General features: G+C 35.8%; 2 protein-coding genes across 3 annotated transcripts; both read left to right on the top strand.

Annotated features, from left to right (window-relative positions):
* The first annotated feature begins 2,626 nt into the window (after positions 1–2,626).
* Positions 2,627–7,922, top strand: LOC137712952 (5-methyltetrahydropteroyltriglutamate--homocysteine methyltransferase). 2 transcript variants are annotated; one of them, XM_068452162.2, is made up of 11 exons: positions 2,627–3,029; positions 4,044–4,397; positions 4,494–4,581; positions 5,048–5,175; positions 5,285–5,676; positions 5,762–5,925; positions 6,123–6,203; positions 6,291–6,457; positions 6,560–6,665; positions 6,743–7,195; positions 7,291–7,922. In XM_068452162.2, exons 2-11 carry the CDS (start codon positions 4,048–4,050, stop codon positions 7,657–7,659), a joined length of 2,298 nt encoding a protein of 765 aa, XP_068308263.1. In that variant the 5' UTR covers positions 2,627–3,029; positions 4,044–4,047; the 3' UTR covers positions 7,660–7,922. The 2 variants fall into 2 exon arrangements, with proteins under 2 accessions (XP_068308263.1, XP_068308261.2); XM_068452160.2 differs by lacking the exon at positions 2,627–3,029 and adding an exon at positions 3,527–3,637.
* A 4,869-nt stretch (positions 7,923–12,791) lies between these two features.
* LOC137713277 (blue copper protein 1a-like) lies at positions 12,792–13,554 on the top strand. The gene is made up of 2 exons (XM_068452567.2): positions 12,792–13,006; positions 13,156–13,554. Exons 1-2 carry the CDS (start codon positions 12,841–12,843, stop codon positions 13,470–13,472), a joined length of 483 nt encoding a protein of 160 aa, XP_068308668.2. The 5' UTR covers positions 12,792–12,840; the 3' UTR covers positions 13,473–13,554.
* The last annotated feature ends 3,084 nt before the right edge of the window (positions 13,555–16,638 follow it).

The raw sequence follows: 16,638 nt of genomic DNA on the forward strand, positions 1-16,638 counted from the left end.
AATATTTAAGTAATTTGATAAAAATCTAGTTTTGTAAAAAGTCAATTAATTTATAAATTGTTTAATCATTTGGTTAAACAAATCAAAATTTTAGTACTTAAATAAGAAACATGGTTTGTCTTATTCAATAACGTTGGATCACTAAATAATTTGAAATTTACTTTAATTTTACCCAATTGATGTTTAACAAGTAACCTAAAGAATATACGTTGGAATCATTGTGCATGACTAAAAAAAATTTAAAAATACAACCGAAAATATAAAATGAGAAAATACAAATGAGGAGGTTACTGGCATTAGACCATCTCCAATGGTTGGGCTAAAAGCCAAATATTTTAGCCCGGAAAATTTAGCTTTTAGCCCAGAAACAACTTTTCTACTCCAACCGTTGTGGCCTAAAATTTTAGCCCGGGATTATTAAAGAATGAACTTAAACTATTTTTTTTCTTAAATTAAATTTTAAAAAAAAATAAATATGTAGATTGTCGTAAATTAATTTTATAAACATTTGAATCTAAAAGAATTTAAATTCCGATAAATATTGAAAAATCACTAAATTTCCCACAAAGCAAGCCGTCAACTTTGAACGGAGGGTAGATGCCACAGGCCGACAAGGTCTATCACCTCATCAGAAGCTCACATCTGCTTTTCGCATGCTAGCTAATGGATGCTCTGCAGACTCAACTGACGAGTATTGCAGCCTTGCAGAAAGTACTGCTATTGAGAACCTGAAGCGCTTTTGTAAGGCAATTGAAGACATATATGGAGCCACATACCTCCGCAACCCAAATCGTGCAGACTTGAAGAGGCTTCTACGCAAGGCAGCAAAAGAGGCTTCCCTGGCATGATAAGAAGTCTCGATTGTATGCATTGGGAGTGGAAGAATTGTCTTACTGGTTGGGCTGGCCAATTCAAGGGCCGTCATGACAAGCCAACCATCGTGCTCGAGGCTGTGGCGTCTTACGACACATGGATTAGTTGCAACATAATATTATGTACATGACAAATAAAATATCAAGAACAAAACTCACAATTTCTATGACGCTCCTCCCACTAGCCATGCCAACCACGACTCTCTCCAAGCTTCCCTTCCATAAAGTGCATGTTTTGTTGATAGTCTTCCACCGATCATAAACACCACCACTATCCTGCCTGCTACCATTGCAGTTTTCTTGAAACTTTGCAATGATTTTATCCCACAAAACCTTCTTATTTTGATTAGTGCCAATTGCACCATCTTCGCTAACAGAAAACTATGCCAAGCATAGAGCAACATCTTCCTCACGAGTCCAATTACGACCTCTAATATGCTCTCTTGCCATGTTGAACAATTTGGAAATGGAAAGAAATGGTAGAAAGATAAATTGGAAGAATTGTAAGAGAAATTTGAGTTTTGTGTGGATGTTTGAAAAAATACATAGGTATTTATAGAATTTTTGGGTGAATTTTGAGTTAAATAAATTTTTTTAATTATTTTAACCGTTAGATTTAAATTTGGGCTGTTAGATCTTTTTTTTACCGTTAGATTTGATTATATTTGATCTTAGCCGTTGGATTCAATGTATTTTAAAATAACATATTTTAAAAAATCAAATTTGAATCTGGACCATTGGATCAACCAACGGTCCTTGAAACGCAACCGTTGGATTGCAAAAATAGCCGTTGGAGTTCATCTGGGTGGCCGATAACCCGCTGACAGCGGGGCCCACCCTGTCGGGCACGGACTGCAAGCGCTCCACGTGGGGCACGTTCGCGAGTGAGCGGGCCGAGACTGGCCTTTGGGCCAGCGAGTCCAGTCGCGCGGGGGGGGGGGGTGGAAATCTGGGGGGTATTTGGCCCAACTTTAACATTTGGCATTTAGCCCAATGTTTTAGCATGGGTTGGAGATGGTTTGAGGGGGAAATTTGGCATTTAGCCCATTATTGGAGATGGTCTTAGCTCGTCCACCCATTGCCAAAGGGCATGGACAATGGCTTGGAAATTGCCTTCAACCTCAAGATGCATCTCCAACGGGCCAAATTGAACATAGCAATTGGTGCCCATGCAAAGCTTGCCCAAATGCTTGAGCAGTTTAAGTCCGACATTGCTCTTGCAGGTAAAGTTGATGTTAGCCACATTCTCATTTTTTTTTTGTGTCTGGCACATGTAATACACACACATCATGGCGGGTGGGCTGACAACTTATGCTGTCGTGAGCCTAGCTATTGCTGCTCCAGAAAAAAGCCTAGCGGTTAATGATGCAGCACGTTCTGGAACGTCAAATTCAATAATAAGAAAAATAAATGTAAAATATTAATAATTGTTAAAAAAAAAGATAAAAAAGGAAAATTAGTTTATCTCTTATCTCTACTAATTAATAAAACACTGATTATCAACCAAAATCCTATAAAATTACCAATTTAACCCTCTAATTAAAACAGAACATGAATGAGAAATATGGGGTAGAAATGAATTTCACACAACCAAATTTTGCTTTTCTTTTTCAAAGCATCATTTACAAGTAATTTTAACATATCTCTAATTAAAAAAAAAAAAAACACAAAACTCCTGACTCCCACATTCTCTATCACTTTCTTCCTCTCTCTCCTTCTACTTCAAAAACAAAAATAAAAAAATTTCTCACACATGTGTGTCCATATACTAGTTATATATATATACCAACCATCTACATATATTCGCTTTTTATTTTTAATTATTGTGTAAGTTTTAATAGTATACTTTATTTCCAAACACGCTTATGAGGTATAAAAAAATAAAAAATTTGTAAATGGTAATTGGCTTTGCTCTTGAAACGGGCCAACTTGGTAGTGCCATAACTAAATAAAGTTCTATAAAATAAAATAAAAAAAATCAGAAATTAAAAATGAAAAAGGAGAACCCAGATCTAGCGGTGGTTTTGACTATAAATACGGCGAGAGTGAGGCATTTGAACTCGCTCCGCTCTCTTCATCGCTAACAACTACTGATAGGGAAGAAGAAGCGATCCCCGAAAGAACGAACCGTTCAAGTCTTCTCTATCCCTCCGACAGGTGCGAGTACCGTTCTTTCGTTTTCTCCCTCCTCCTCCTATTCTGTCTCTCCCTCTCTGCGAGTCCCGTATTGCTTTCTCTCACCAGATTTCCAATTGTTTTGCCATACCAATGTGATCTAGAACCCTCGTCTCCCGACCCATTTCGCACTTTCTTTCATTTTTTCAAAGATTTGAAATTTTTCTTCTTGTTTTAGGCTGAGATCTGTACTGGTTAGTGTCCATTTCTGTGATTCTCTGGTGGGTTTGGCTTAAAATTTTGATTTTTTGGATACCCTTTTGGTTTGAATGAATGAACAAATTGGTGGCATTGGGATTTTGGGTTGCAGATCTGAGTGTGTTGCGGTTTTGGAATTCGTTGATCTGTAATTGGGTTTTTGGGTTTTGCAGTATATCTCTGTTTTTTGAGTGGTTAAGATTTTCTAGAAGGATAAGGACAAAAAGAATATAGATTTTGTTAAGTGGCTAGAATAAATTCCATTCTTTTAGGATTAGATCTATAAGTGAGAGCATTTCTCTTTGAACTATTGTTATACTTTACTGCGATTTGAAGATGAAATTGCCTGCTTTAAACATTCGGTCTATAAGTACCAAAATTTTGTGTTTAAGGTCGTGCTTTCTCTGATCTATGATTGGATTTGATAAAGATAGTTATTCTCTAAGCTTTTATTGTCTCAAATTTTATGTAATTTCTGTTGTGATTTAGTTACGTAATCCTAAATAATTACACTTTTTGTGAATCTGTTGTGATTTCAAATTTTATGGGGTTTAAATACTTCAATTAAACAGTGTTGTGTTTCATTTTTGCTTAATCGTGCTTTGTTGAATGATTTGTATGGGTCAACTTTAGATCAAAGAGTTATGAGTTCGAATTGTCCAAAGGCACCTGAATTCAAGTTGAAATATATTGTTATTGGTCATCGTGGATAAATCTCGGTGCTTTTATGCATACTATGTTGTTGTAGTTGTTGATTAAGTCAGCTAAACTTTGTTGCATCTTGATCTGTTCGAACAGAGAAATGGCGTCTCACATTGTTGGATATCCCCGTATGGGCCCTAAGAGAGAGCTCAAATTTGCTCTTGAATCTTTCTGGGATGGGAAGAGCAGTGCTGAGGACTTGCAGAAGGTGTCTGCTGATCTCAGATCTTCCATCTGGAAGCAGATGACTGATGCCGGGATCAAGCACATTCCCAGCAACACCTTCTCATACTACGATCAGGTGCTCGACACCACCGCATTGCTCGGGGCTGTCCCACCTAGATATGGGTGGAATGGCGGTGAGATAGGATTTGATACATACTTCTCCATGGCCAGAGGAAATGCCTCTGTCCCTGCTATGGAAATGACCAAGTGGTTTGATACCAACTAGTAAGTGGACCCCTTTCAGCATTCTGTGGATTAAAAGTTTCCAAATATTATCAATTGTTATAGTCTTGTACTAACTTTAACTATGTACTAATACAGCCATTTCATTGTCCCTGAGTTGGGCCCTGATGTTAACTTCTCTTATGCTTCTCACAAGGCTGTTGAGGAATACAAGGAGGCTAAGGCGGTATGTATTTGTTTTTATTCTCTGTTTAATTTTTATGTATTATTGATTGAGTTGAATGTTAATTAGAACTGCAAAAGGAGCATCATAGAATTGACATCTTGGGTGTAACATTATTTTACTGAATTAATTTACATGCTCGTGTTTGTATGTTACTGTAGTATTGGTTTTGTGTTTATTTTATCACAGAATTGAAATGCAGAATATACATTTCACCCCGTGCCAATTGAGCTAAAGCTTGTTGGCCACGGTGGTTTTGCTTCACTATATCTATATGTACACTATCTAAAGGGAAATCCTACTTAATGGACCCCACAAGTATGATTCCACAATTTTTTTATTATGTATACACACACGCACGCACACACACATAGGCAGAGAATAACACGGAACACACACATGCATATCTTAGCAATGCTGCAACTTATCTTACTTGCTGATCTTTATTCAAGCAATTACTCTTATGCAGCTTGGAGTGGATACTGTTCCGGTCCTTGTTGGTCCAGTGTCATACTTGTTGCTGTCCAAGCCAGCAAAGGGTGTTGAGAAGACCTTTTCTCTTCTCTCTCTTCTTCCCAAAATTCTTCCCATCTACAAGTAAGATACTTTAGTTTCTTTTTATATATCATATATATGTAATATTTCCTTTTGGTTTTGTTAATTTGAAGTATTCACATTATTGTTCCAACTGTGATTGTTTCTTCAGGGAAGTTGTATCTGAGCTTAAGGCAGCTGGAGCTTCATGGATTCAATTTGATGAGCCTACACTTGTTTTGGATCTTGAATCCGACAAGTTGCAAGCATTCACTGATGCCTACTCTGAACTGGAGTCAACTCTATCTGGCTTGAATGCTCTTATTGAGACCTACTTCGCTGATGTTCCTGCTGCGGCATTCAAGACCCTCACTAGCTTGAAGGGTGTCACCGCATATGGTTTTGATTTGGTCCGTGGTACCAAGACGCTGGATTTGATTAAGAGCGAGTTCCCCAAGGGAAAGTACCTGTTTGCAGGTTTGGTTGATGGAAGGAACATCTGGGCTAATGACCTTTCTGCCTCTCTAAGCACTTTGGAGACCCTTGAAGGCATTGTTGGAAAAGGTATTCAGTTTTTTCTGCAGATTTTTGTGAAGTAATTTTGTTTTTTTTTTCAAACTTGTATATCATCAGTTGTTTGTCCGTGCAGATAAACTTGTCGTCTCCACCTCCAGCTCTCTTCTTCACACTGCTGTTGACCTTGTCAACGAGACCAAGCTCGACCAGGAAATTAAGTCATGGTTGGCTTTTGCTGCCCAGAAAATTGTTGAAGTTAATGCTTTGGCCAAGGCCTTGGCTGGTCACAAGGATGAGGTAAAACCTTTGTTTTTTTTATTCTGTTATGGGTCAGTCATAATGTTGGAGTAGTCAGCAGTTTAACATGAGCAGCATTTTGGAGTAGAGTGTATTCGGTTCAGCATTGGTTTCTTACAGTTTCTATTAGTTTCTTTTTTCTTGTTGTTTGGTATTGTAACATAATAAGAACTCACCCTTTCGGTTTTTGTCATCAGGCATTTTTCTCTGCTAATGCCGCTGCCTTGGCTTCAAGGAAGTCCTCCCCAAGGGTTACCAATGAGGCTGTCCAGAAGGCTGTGAGTGCTCCATTCATGTGCCTTTCAAAGTGACATGTGGCTAAAGTGGTTTTGTAATTTGAGTTGACCTTTTCTTTTTCTTTTCAGGCCGCTGCTTTGAAGGATTCTGACCACCGTCGTGCTACCAATGTTAGTGCTAGACTTGATGCTCAACAGAAGAAGCTTAACCTTCCAATTCTCCCAACCACCACCATTGGATCGTTCCCTCAGACCATTGAACTCAGGAGGGTCCGTCGTGAGTACAAGGCCAAGAAGTGAGTGAAGTTAATTGTTCCTTTGTGTTTGTAAAAAAAATGTGAACCATCACAATTTTATTAATAATGCATGAGTAAACGTGCTGATGGTTCTTTTCACAGGATTTCCGAGGAGGAATATGTCAAGGCCATCAAGGAAGAAATTAACAAGGTTGTTAAACTTCAGGAAGAGCTTGACATTGATGTCCTTGTTCACGGAGAGCCTGAGGTAAGCTTTTATATATAAGAACTCATTTGTCCTTTATACTTGTGCCATCAATTCATTATCGGTTATTCTCATGGCAGAGGAACGATATGGTTGAGTACTTCGGAGAGCAATTGTCTGGCTTTGCCTTTACTGCCAATGGGTGGGTGCAATCATATGGATCTCGATGTGTGAAGCCACCAATCATCTACGGGGACGTGAGCCGCCCCAAGCCTATGACTGTGTTCTGGTCATCTGCTGCTCAGAGCATGACTGCCCGCCCAATGAAGGGTATGCTTACCGGCCCCGTCACCATCCTGAACTGGTCTTTCGTCAGAAATGACCAGCCCAGATTCGAGACCACCTACCAGATTGCTTTGGCCATCAAGGATGAAGTGGAGGACCTTGAGAAGGCCGGTATCAGTGTTATTCAGATCGATGAGGCTGCTTTGAGAGAGGGATTGCCTCTTAGGAAATCGGAACATGCTTTCTACTTGGATTGGGCTGTGCACTCCTTCAGGATCACCAACAGTGGTGTACAGGACACTACCCAGGTATGTTTCCGCTTCAATATTTGCTCTACTCATTATGTTTATTTTTCTTTTCACTAGTGCAATTTTCTTAACTGGTTTTGTTTTTAAACCCGCAGATTCACACTCACATGTGCTACTCCAACTTCAATGACATTATCCACTCAATCATCGACATGGACGCTGATGTGATCACCATCGAGAACTCTCGTTCTGATGAGAAGCTTCTGTCAGTTTTCCGTGAGGGAGTCAAGTATGGTGCTGGAATTGGCCCCGGTGTGTATGACATCCACTCTCCAAGAATACCATCAACCGACGAGATTGCTGACAGGATCAACAAGATGCTTGCGGTGCTGGAGACCAACATCTTGTGGGTGAACCCCGACTGTGGGCTCAAGACCCGCAAGTACACAGAAGTGAAGCCAGCCCTCAGCAACATGGTTGCCGCTGCCAAGCTCCTCCGCACCCAGCTCGCCAGTGCCAAGTGAATGATTTGAGAGGAATGGAGGGTTTAATCAACACTTTCTTTTGCGTTCAAATGGTTGAAAGATCATGGTTTTTTTATTGGATTAATAACTGTGTGAGGATGAAATATTTAGTAGGGTTTTTAATGTGCTCTTGAGGGCATTTTATCTTTTATTTTCTTATATTTTTTGTTTGTTTTTTTCCCTTCTTTTATATTTTGTATTTTTGAGGCAGTGCCTCCTGTTATTTTCAGTCAATGATAAATGAAGAAATGGTCATTTACCAATTTGAACTTCTTTTTCTGTAGGAGACTTATTTAGTATAGATTATTTAACAAAACAATATAAATGCAAAATGTCACATTTTACTAGATTAAATTATAGTATTGCCACCTGCATTATATAGACTTTCTAGAAATAAACCAAAGTAATTTGATCACATTGGTACTTCAACTAAATTTTCTCTTTGATTACAAGTGTTTATTTAAGTGGTGGAAGGATTGAACTCGGAATGCAAAATACGTTGAAGAATCCACTAGAACAATCTACAACTTGCAAAATTCTTTTGTGATTAGTAACCATAAGTGTATTTACATATCACGACATTTTTTATAGTATCACTATGTAACATAGTTGTAAGGTAAAATCTCTCCACCACATGAAATTTTTTTTTTTTCTGAAGCTGTCCAATTTAGTAAGAGGACCAAACATGTAACATTTACACCAAATTTGCGAATTTGTGCGGATTTGTCTCCAAATTAAAATATTTGGTCACTGGAGTATAATAACCATCTGGCATCTCGATGTAACGTTGGTTGTATGTGTTTGTTTTAGTTAATGAAATTCTCCATAGCGTCTGTAAAAAAAAAAAATATATATATAATATTTTAATTACATATATAATTATCACCCCAAAATCCAATTTGAAGGTTCAAGCCCATTGTTTTGCTCTCCATAGTCCATTTTTCTAATTACTTAGAGAAATTGACCAAGTGTTATAAATTGCGAAAAGCCTTTTCAATTTGAGCAATGTGAGATAATGAAATTTCTACTGATTCAACAAACCACACAATAGACTTGCCTTCTTTATCATTTAAAATTGCATAACTACCCTGAATGTGCATGATTTTGTGAATAATTTGACTAAACCACACAATAGATTTACTCAAATAAATTTTGATATTGAACTTGTCATCCACACAATTTAGACTAAACCGTGCAAATTCGAATGGGGCAGACTAAAAAATGAAAACTTTATAAATTTTGATATCATCTCACGACTTATGTGGTTTACCCTATTTTGTTGTGCTTAATCTGATTTCAAATCTCTTGCATCCTTCATAAAATCTTGCTCCACTTAGTTACGAACCTTGGTTACAAAACTCTGCACAACATCTTTTTCCAAATCTGCTGATCGTTGTGCGCGCTTATTTGTATCAACTGTTTGACTTATGGTAGGTATATGGTTTGAATGATTAATTAGCCATGATCTTTGGACAACCAATCACGTAATGGGAATAACAACCTACGGGCATGTAGCTCGACTCCATAGGCTTGAGAATCAGAGTATGCATAAAGAACGAGTGAACAAATGGATTACAAAACGAATAGATTACTCAGTTAACTAAACGGAAGAGACCTTTACAAATTTGTCAAGACAACTACGTAACTTGTAAAGACTACATTATAATTGACTTAATTCTCATGGTAAAATATAAGCTATATTTATAACGACATAAACCTAAAACACCCTAATACGTAAATACCAAAAATAATCTAATACAAAATCAACTCTCGAATTAATTTCTTAAATAAACTAATAGATTCCAACAGATAGTTGTTATGATCGGTTGTTGTTATGGCTTTGTTTTGGGCTAAAAAGGTCTTCGGGCATGCATGGCTCATGTCCATGAACTTGGCAGAGGTTAATAATTTGTTAACTCTCATCTAATTTCCAAATGCCCTCAGTAATACACATTTTCTGACTGCGCCGCCACATAAACGCATTTGGAACAAAAACAAAACATAATTACCTAAAAAGTTTAAAATAAAAAATAAATTTTTTTTATGCTTTGACCAAGTGCTAATTAATAAAGAGAAACTAATTAAAATGGCTTGAAAACTTTAAGTTTTAACCATAAAGACAAAATAAAAGGTATAAAAAATATTATCATGATTGATTTTTTTAGTGTAAAAATATAATTTTTCATTAAAGTGAATAGTAACGGAAGCTTTTCATTAAAGCTCCCAATTAACAAAGCCGGCATGTCTTTGAATTTGCAAAGAAAAGCATTGATCTTCTTGTTCTCTGCGTGAGACCTTATGATTAGGATTGTTTCACGGGTTGTTTCTCCCTATGGCGTTTTTTGGTGGCCGTTTTGGGTTCTAGGGAAACATAAAATAAAATAGACAATTACAATGGTTGTAACTTATCTTGATGGTTGTCTTATATAAAAATATCTCTCGACTATTGTACGAAGTGACACTTTAGAAAAATTAGTTGATTGTCATGAGATATATGCATAAGATGAATACTATATATTCGACCTTGTATTGGGTTGTTGAATGAGACGATATTAAATTTGTAATAGACTTGTAACCGAGTTGATTAAACATAAGTGAAGAAATAACACTAAGTTATAGTTCTAGATGACAAAAGAATCAAAAGTTAAAAAAAGAATAATACTTGCATTTTCCCCTTTTAGGTTGAGCTCATTCCCCCATTGCAAATTACTTATCTTCGCTGTATCGGAACCGTTCAACTCCTAAATCTCCATTCGAAGATTATCTCTAAAAAAAATCATTAGAAGTGTGAGAATAGAAAATGTGAATAGTGATTTTGGTGTCACCAAGCTTCAACAAAAATATTTGGACAAAAATGTCCCCAAGACAAAAAAACTTCAAAGGCATCCCAAAATAATGCATCAAATAAGGCAAGGGCATTTTTGTCATTTTAATAGTATTTTATTTATTTATTTATTTTTTTTTTTTTTGTGGTTTGTTTGTTTGTTTGTTTAATTTTATAATTAGTACCTCGCAATAGGCTGCCAATAATGTGATTCAATTTCTCTATTTTTAAACACGTTCAAAACATCTTAAGAGGCGTGTTGCCGATTATAAAAAAGGTCTTCCACACGCGAATAATAATATGATTAAATTAGTTGTCAAATGATTGTTTTTTTTTTTTTTTTAACAAACGATATTATCTACATTAAGGGAGAGGGGGTGGGCTTAGCCTTATAATGTGCTAGCAATAATGTGATTCAATTAGTTGTTTATTAAATATTATTTTCTTTATTTTTAAATACGTTCAAAACATCTTAAAAGATGTGTAAAGCCGGTTATAAAAAGATCTTTCGCACACAGATAATAATGTGATTAAATTAGTTGTCAAATGATTGTTTTTTTTAACAAACGATATTATCTACACTAAGGGGGAGGGGGTGGGCTTAGCCTCACAATGGGCTAGCAATAATGTGATTTAATCAATTGTTTATTAAATATTATTTTCTCTATTTTTAATGTAAATTCTATAAAGACCAATTTTATTATGCGAATTCAGCTGTTTTAATTGGTGTAAGAAGGGCTTTTTCTAGCATGATCTAAGATTATTCATTTACTTCAAATATTTGACTTTTCTTTTGTCAATTTATGCATATAAATACATTTAAAACGTGTAAATCTCGCGTAGCACGCCGTGATTCAAAAAATGCCTTCTGCACACGCATGAGCGCGTGCATGAAGGCTAGTATGCATAAGATGAATACTATATATTCCAGCTTGTATTGGGTTGTTGAATGAGACGATATTCTCATTTCATTTAACTTTTATAAAGAAAAATTTGTAAGAGACTTGTAACCGAGTTGATTAAAAATAAGTGAAGAAATAATACTAAGTTGTAGTTCTAGGTGACAAAAGAATCAAAAGTTAAAAAAAGAATAATACTTGCATTTTCCCCTTTCAGGTTGAGCTCATTCCCTCATTGCAAATTACGTATCTTCACCGTATCAGAACAGTCCAACTCCTAAATCTCCATTTGAACCACAAAAAATCATTAGAAGTGTTTAGTTATCCAATGTATCAAATAAATGGATAGTTCATCATCAATATGCTACTTGACACCTACATCCTTGATTTATTTGGTACAATTGGATGACAAAATTATTTTCTCCTTCAAAAGAAAACTAAGAATTTGGATAGTTCCGATTATGATTTCCACGACAAAGATATGTTATTTGCAAGTGGGAGAATGAGTTCGTCCCCCAAAGGGAAAATACAGTATTATCTTTTTTTTTTTTTTTTTAAATGTCAACCCAATCCTAATCTGTAACATTCACAATTCGGATTTGGGTTGAGTTCAAGTTGATATATGTTTATATGGGTTCGGGTTTAAGTTTGCCCAACTTAATCGAGTTCAATCTTGTAACATTTTATTTTGCAAGACTTTTTAAAATTTTGAATCAAACAACATCAATACTAGTTAAAATTCAATTTTAGGTATCATCATCCATAAAGTAGTTAAAACAAATAATGTATAGACCATTTCTAATACATGAACCATACGAAGGTGAAATAAAATTAAAAGAAAATATCAAAGTTCTGACTAAATAAAACGTAAATGCAACATTATCATTCATTGTGCAATTACATTATCCAAAACTTACCTGGTTATATAATATGAAGCAGGATGGGTCATATGTGCATGAGAGAATTAGGGCTAGAAATTTGGTTAGGCTTAAGTTGACAGCGACATGCAAGCCATTAACTCGACCCAACAAATAGTCAAGTTGAGATCATGTTGGGTTTAAGCGGATTTTTATTTCATTCTAAAATGCCTAATCGAATTTAAAATCAAATTAAGCATATACGAATTCAGTTGACCTAATCCAAATTGCCCCACAAAAACAAACTACACGCATTATCTTCCCCGCCTTTTCCTTCCGTCCTTTAACCTTAGTAGGGAAAAGGCATAATAAAGCCGACCATGCCGTAACCTATTTTATTAGCACATAGTCTGGTGAGCCGACCAAAGGAGGTCTTCCATATTTTTATCTTTTAAGTCGAGGGTTTCGATGTATATTCAACCATTCAAAATCTTATAAATAGACCAGACACATACATTCTCACACCAGAATACAGATTAGTACACCCAAGTGAGAGCTAATACAAAGATTAATATCTGTATTATCAAATCAATTAGCTCCAATGGCTTCCAACAAATTTGTCACCCTAGTTACCCTTCTTGTGGTCCTTCTTCCTACAATCGCCATGGCAACGGACTATGTCGTCGGAGGTGATAGCGGCTGGAACACTGGTGTTAATTATTCAGCGTGGGTCAAGGACAAAATGTTTCATGTTGGTGACGCACTAGGTAATATACACACAATATATATATATATGCGAGATTCACAATCTAACAAATCATATATAAGTCCGGCAAAAGAACATTATTGTTACCGTACACATAAACAAATGATTAATTTATAACAACGTATCATGCAAATTTGTACGTGCATGCAGTGTTCAAGTACTCGAACCCACCCCACAATGTGTTCAAAGTGAACGGAACTGGGTTCAAGGCTTGTGTTAAACCAACAGGAAATGATCAACCACCACTTACCTCTGGAAACGACAGAATAGAGCTAAAGACTCCGGGAAACAAATGGTACATTTGTGCATCTGCCAATCACTGTGATTTGGGACAGAAGCTTGTTATTACTGTTATGGACACCGCGCCTGCATCTCCTCCATCCTCCGCCGTTCGTGGGATCATCATTTCTGGATACCAAGTCTTCGCCGCCGCTGTCGTCGGAGTCTTCCTTGCTATTGCAGCCTGATGAACATATCGATCGACACATACAATATGCATAAATACACCAAAAGACATGAATAAGTATAACATGTGTGTTGTTCTTATAATTTTAATTTTGTGCGACATACAATAAGAGAATTTAGTTCTGTATTAGAAGCTAGCATGTTGATGCAATTGCTCAATCACAGAGAGTCTGCTCTTCTATCATCATTCCAAATTTATTATTGATTAAAATTTAATAACATTTTTGCATCTGCGCTGGTTAAATTCGTATTGGTGTTACTTGTTTTGGTCTACGCATTCGTACGTACTGAACTTCGTGGATAAATCATACTCATCATCTCAAGATTGCCACTGGCCCACTGCTAACACCTACAACGTACTTTTCTCATAGCCTAAATGCTTCAAGGCGGATAATGGGAATCCAGCTCCTATTCGGATTCTTTTTGTGAGGATTCAAAAATTCGTGAATTATATTTGTTTATCGTATATCTTGTGGTCAGAAATTATTTTTAAATATTTTTATTTAAAATTAAACACAAACAATACCACATAAAAATTGACCGCACGATGTACGATGAACAAATACGATTCATGAATCTCCAATATTCTCATCAAAAGGATGCGGAGAGGATCCTGTTGGGAATAATAGTAAGGAAATAAAACAAAATATTCCTCATTTCACAATTATATAATAAAAAATAAATGATCTGATAAATTTAAACGATTACATGATGTAACTTAATGTGCACACTGTAAAGGGCGACCTTGGTATATTAATACCAACGTCATTTTGCATTATTAAATATAACTTTAAGATAATAATGTAACTTTTTGGAGTGCATATTTGAACAATTACGGTATAACCATACCTTAGACTTTATAGGTTAACGTCATATTGCAACACGATAATGATCTGGTGTAAGTGCATAATGTTCTCTAGTAATATCATAAGTTTATATAGTAATAGTACGTCATTCATATAATAATAAACGTTAATATAGTAATAATCTCGTAATTTTTTGTTTTCAACTTAAGCTGCATCATTATTATGTAATCTTGAAATGTAATTTTAAATCATCATAGTCCATCTTAAATAATACCAATACTTTATTTTTGAATAAAGTACCGTAGAATCTCCCAATAAAAAAATTACTCTAACAAGAACAAAACTATTTAACTTTGGTTGACTAAGCCATCAACTCTCCCATAACAAAACTACAAATGGAGAACAACTTAATATCAACCTCTCTAAAAATAAATAAGTTGTCCTCACATTCACGTGAATCGAACAGATGACTACCACCAACCAACTTAATACTAAATACCACTAAACTAACTATAGTTACGTATCTTGCTAGTTATCTGCCAACATAAACATATCGAATTAAAAATTGTAGGTAATGCCACACAATTTTTGTGAAAAATGCAATTTTGGAGTTTACACAAAATGTTTTGTATCCTCGACTAAAAAATATGATAAGACATTTAGAAGCGGTCTTACCATTTATTTATATACATTGGTGTACCATGTAATTTAACAAATGATGTATACAACTAACATTTAATGAGATAAACTCACCAATTAACATGGCATATACCCAACATTTAGCACATCAAATAGTACACTAATGTGGTCTCTCTAATATTTTCCTCATAAAAAGCTTATTTTTGTGACATTTTTGACCCGCATTGTAAGGATCTTAAAATTCCTGCAAGACATTCCGGACATGTTTATGCCGACAAGACTATGTTGAGGCTAAGTTCTTACCCCGCGTAAAGCAACCACAAACCTTAATCATGAGAACTATTCATTGACATATCACTTGAAGCAACCACAATTAAATTCAGCGCCTCTAACCAAGAAAGTATTATGGGTTGGAAGAAGGAGCAACTGAGAAAAACATGATCTCTAATATCCAACGATCGTTGTTAGAAGTTGATCAAGTCAAGAATAAACCAAAACATCATTTTCCAAGCTCATTCGTTTCCTTCTCGAAGACGATACATGTGAAGCATAAATTATAATAAGCCCACCAAATATACTCCTAATGTTAACATAGTATGGTAAGCCGACCGTAATCGATCTTCAAATTTGTCTCTAATTCGAGGCTTTGGATGAACTTTACATCAAAAACTATATTATAAATAGACCCTAAGCATACCTCAATGGTATCATCACTATGTTGTGCTAGGATACCACTAAACTATTGGAAGGAACTCAAGCTAACTCACAGGAAATATATCAAATAGAATGCAAGAATAAAATATAAAAGACACCACGATTTTAACGAGGTTCCTTAACAGTCAGTATAACTGGAGTACGTTCTCGGAGCAGTAGGAGCTCACTCAATAATCCACTATCAACCAAATGAGAGTTTACAAAATATTGACAAGCTCACAATCCAAAAATCTAATACACCCAATAACTCTTACACATCAAAGAAACAACTAGAAAAAGAAATATAATGAATAATTTCTTTTCTATACATATAGCTCAAAGCTACTACAACAACAACTACTTTGATGGATGATTACTAACCAAAGAGAGGAGCTCTTTTTCAAATGGGGGATGCGGCACCCCTTCTGCTCTCTGCATCTGCAATCAGAAAATGCTCTCTTTTCTGCTGCTCTCTCAACTCTCCCTCGGTATCTATTTTCACCAAAGGCAACAAGTGTGAGAGCCAAAACCGAATTCTCTGCTAACAACAAAACCAGCCTTCCTTTTTTTCTACAAACATCATCATGGCCCTTTTTATCTTTTCAACAAACATCACCATTATGATTTTACTTTTGTATTTATTTATTTATTATTTCTTTCTAGCCGAAAGGCATTTGTCACTTGGTCACTAAATCCAATAATCTCCACCTTGGTCAAGTTTCGAAAGCGTCATGACGAGCCAAACCAACATAATTAACAATCAATATAAAAACACTCCCAAATACTAGCAGGAGAACAACTCATGCCAAGCTAAATGCTCCAAAACTCGTACTGCTCAACGTTTTCTTTATATAGGAAAAATGAGTCAAGTTCAAGCAATGAATAAACTTGGCTACACCAACAACCTTAGTCAACATATTAGCGGGGTTGTCTTTAGTTGGAATCTTCTGGAGAATGATCTCTCCTTCACCAACGACTTCACGCATAAAGTGATAACACACACCTATGTGCTTGGTCCTCGTATGATGAA

This window comes from Pyrus communis, chromosome 14 (genome assembly GCF_041283825.1).
Source record: "Pyrus communis isolate YQ-2024b chromosome 14, ASM4128382v1, whole genome shotgun sequence".
In the NCBI taxonomy this organism is placed as follows: domain Eukaryota; kingdom Viridiplantae; phylum Streptophyta; class Magnoliopsida; order Rosales; family Rosaceae; genus Pyrus; species Pyrus communis.

What these genes read in the sequence shown, in the direction of transcription:
- LOC137712952 (XM_068452160.2), top strand. Translation starts at nt 3,582, where the DNA reads ATGAAATTGCCTGCTTTAAACATTCGGTCTATAAGTACCAAAATTTTG. An exon ending in ACCAAAATTTTGTGTTTAAG is followed by an intron (nt 3,638 to 4,043) that starts GTCGTGCTTTCT and finishes CTGTTCGAACAG; the next exon opens with AGAAATGGCGTCTCACATTG. An exon ending in ATGAGGCTGTCCAGAAGGCT is followed by an intron (nt 6,204 to 6,290) that starts GTGAGTGCTCCA and finishes TTTTCTTTTCAG; the next exon opens with GCCGCTGCTTTGAAGGATTC.
- LOC137713277 (XM_068452567.2), top strand. Translation starts at nt 12,841, where the DNA reads ATGGCTTCCAACAAATTTGTCACCCTAGTTACCCTTCTTGTGGTCCTT. An exon ending in TCATGTTGGTGACGCACTAG is followed by an intron (nt 13,007 to 13,155) that starts GTAATATACACA and finishes ACGTGCATGCAG; the next exon opens with TGTTCAAGTACTCGAACCCA.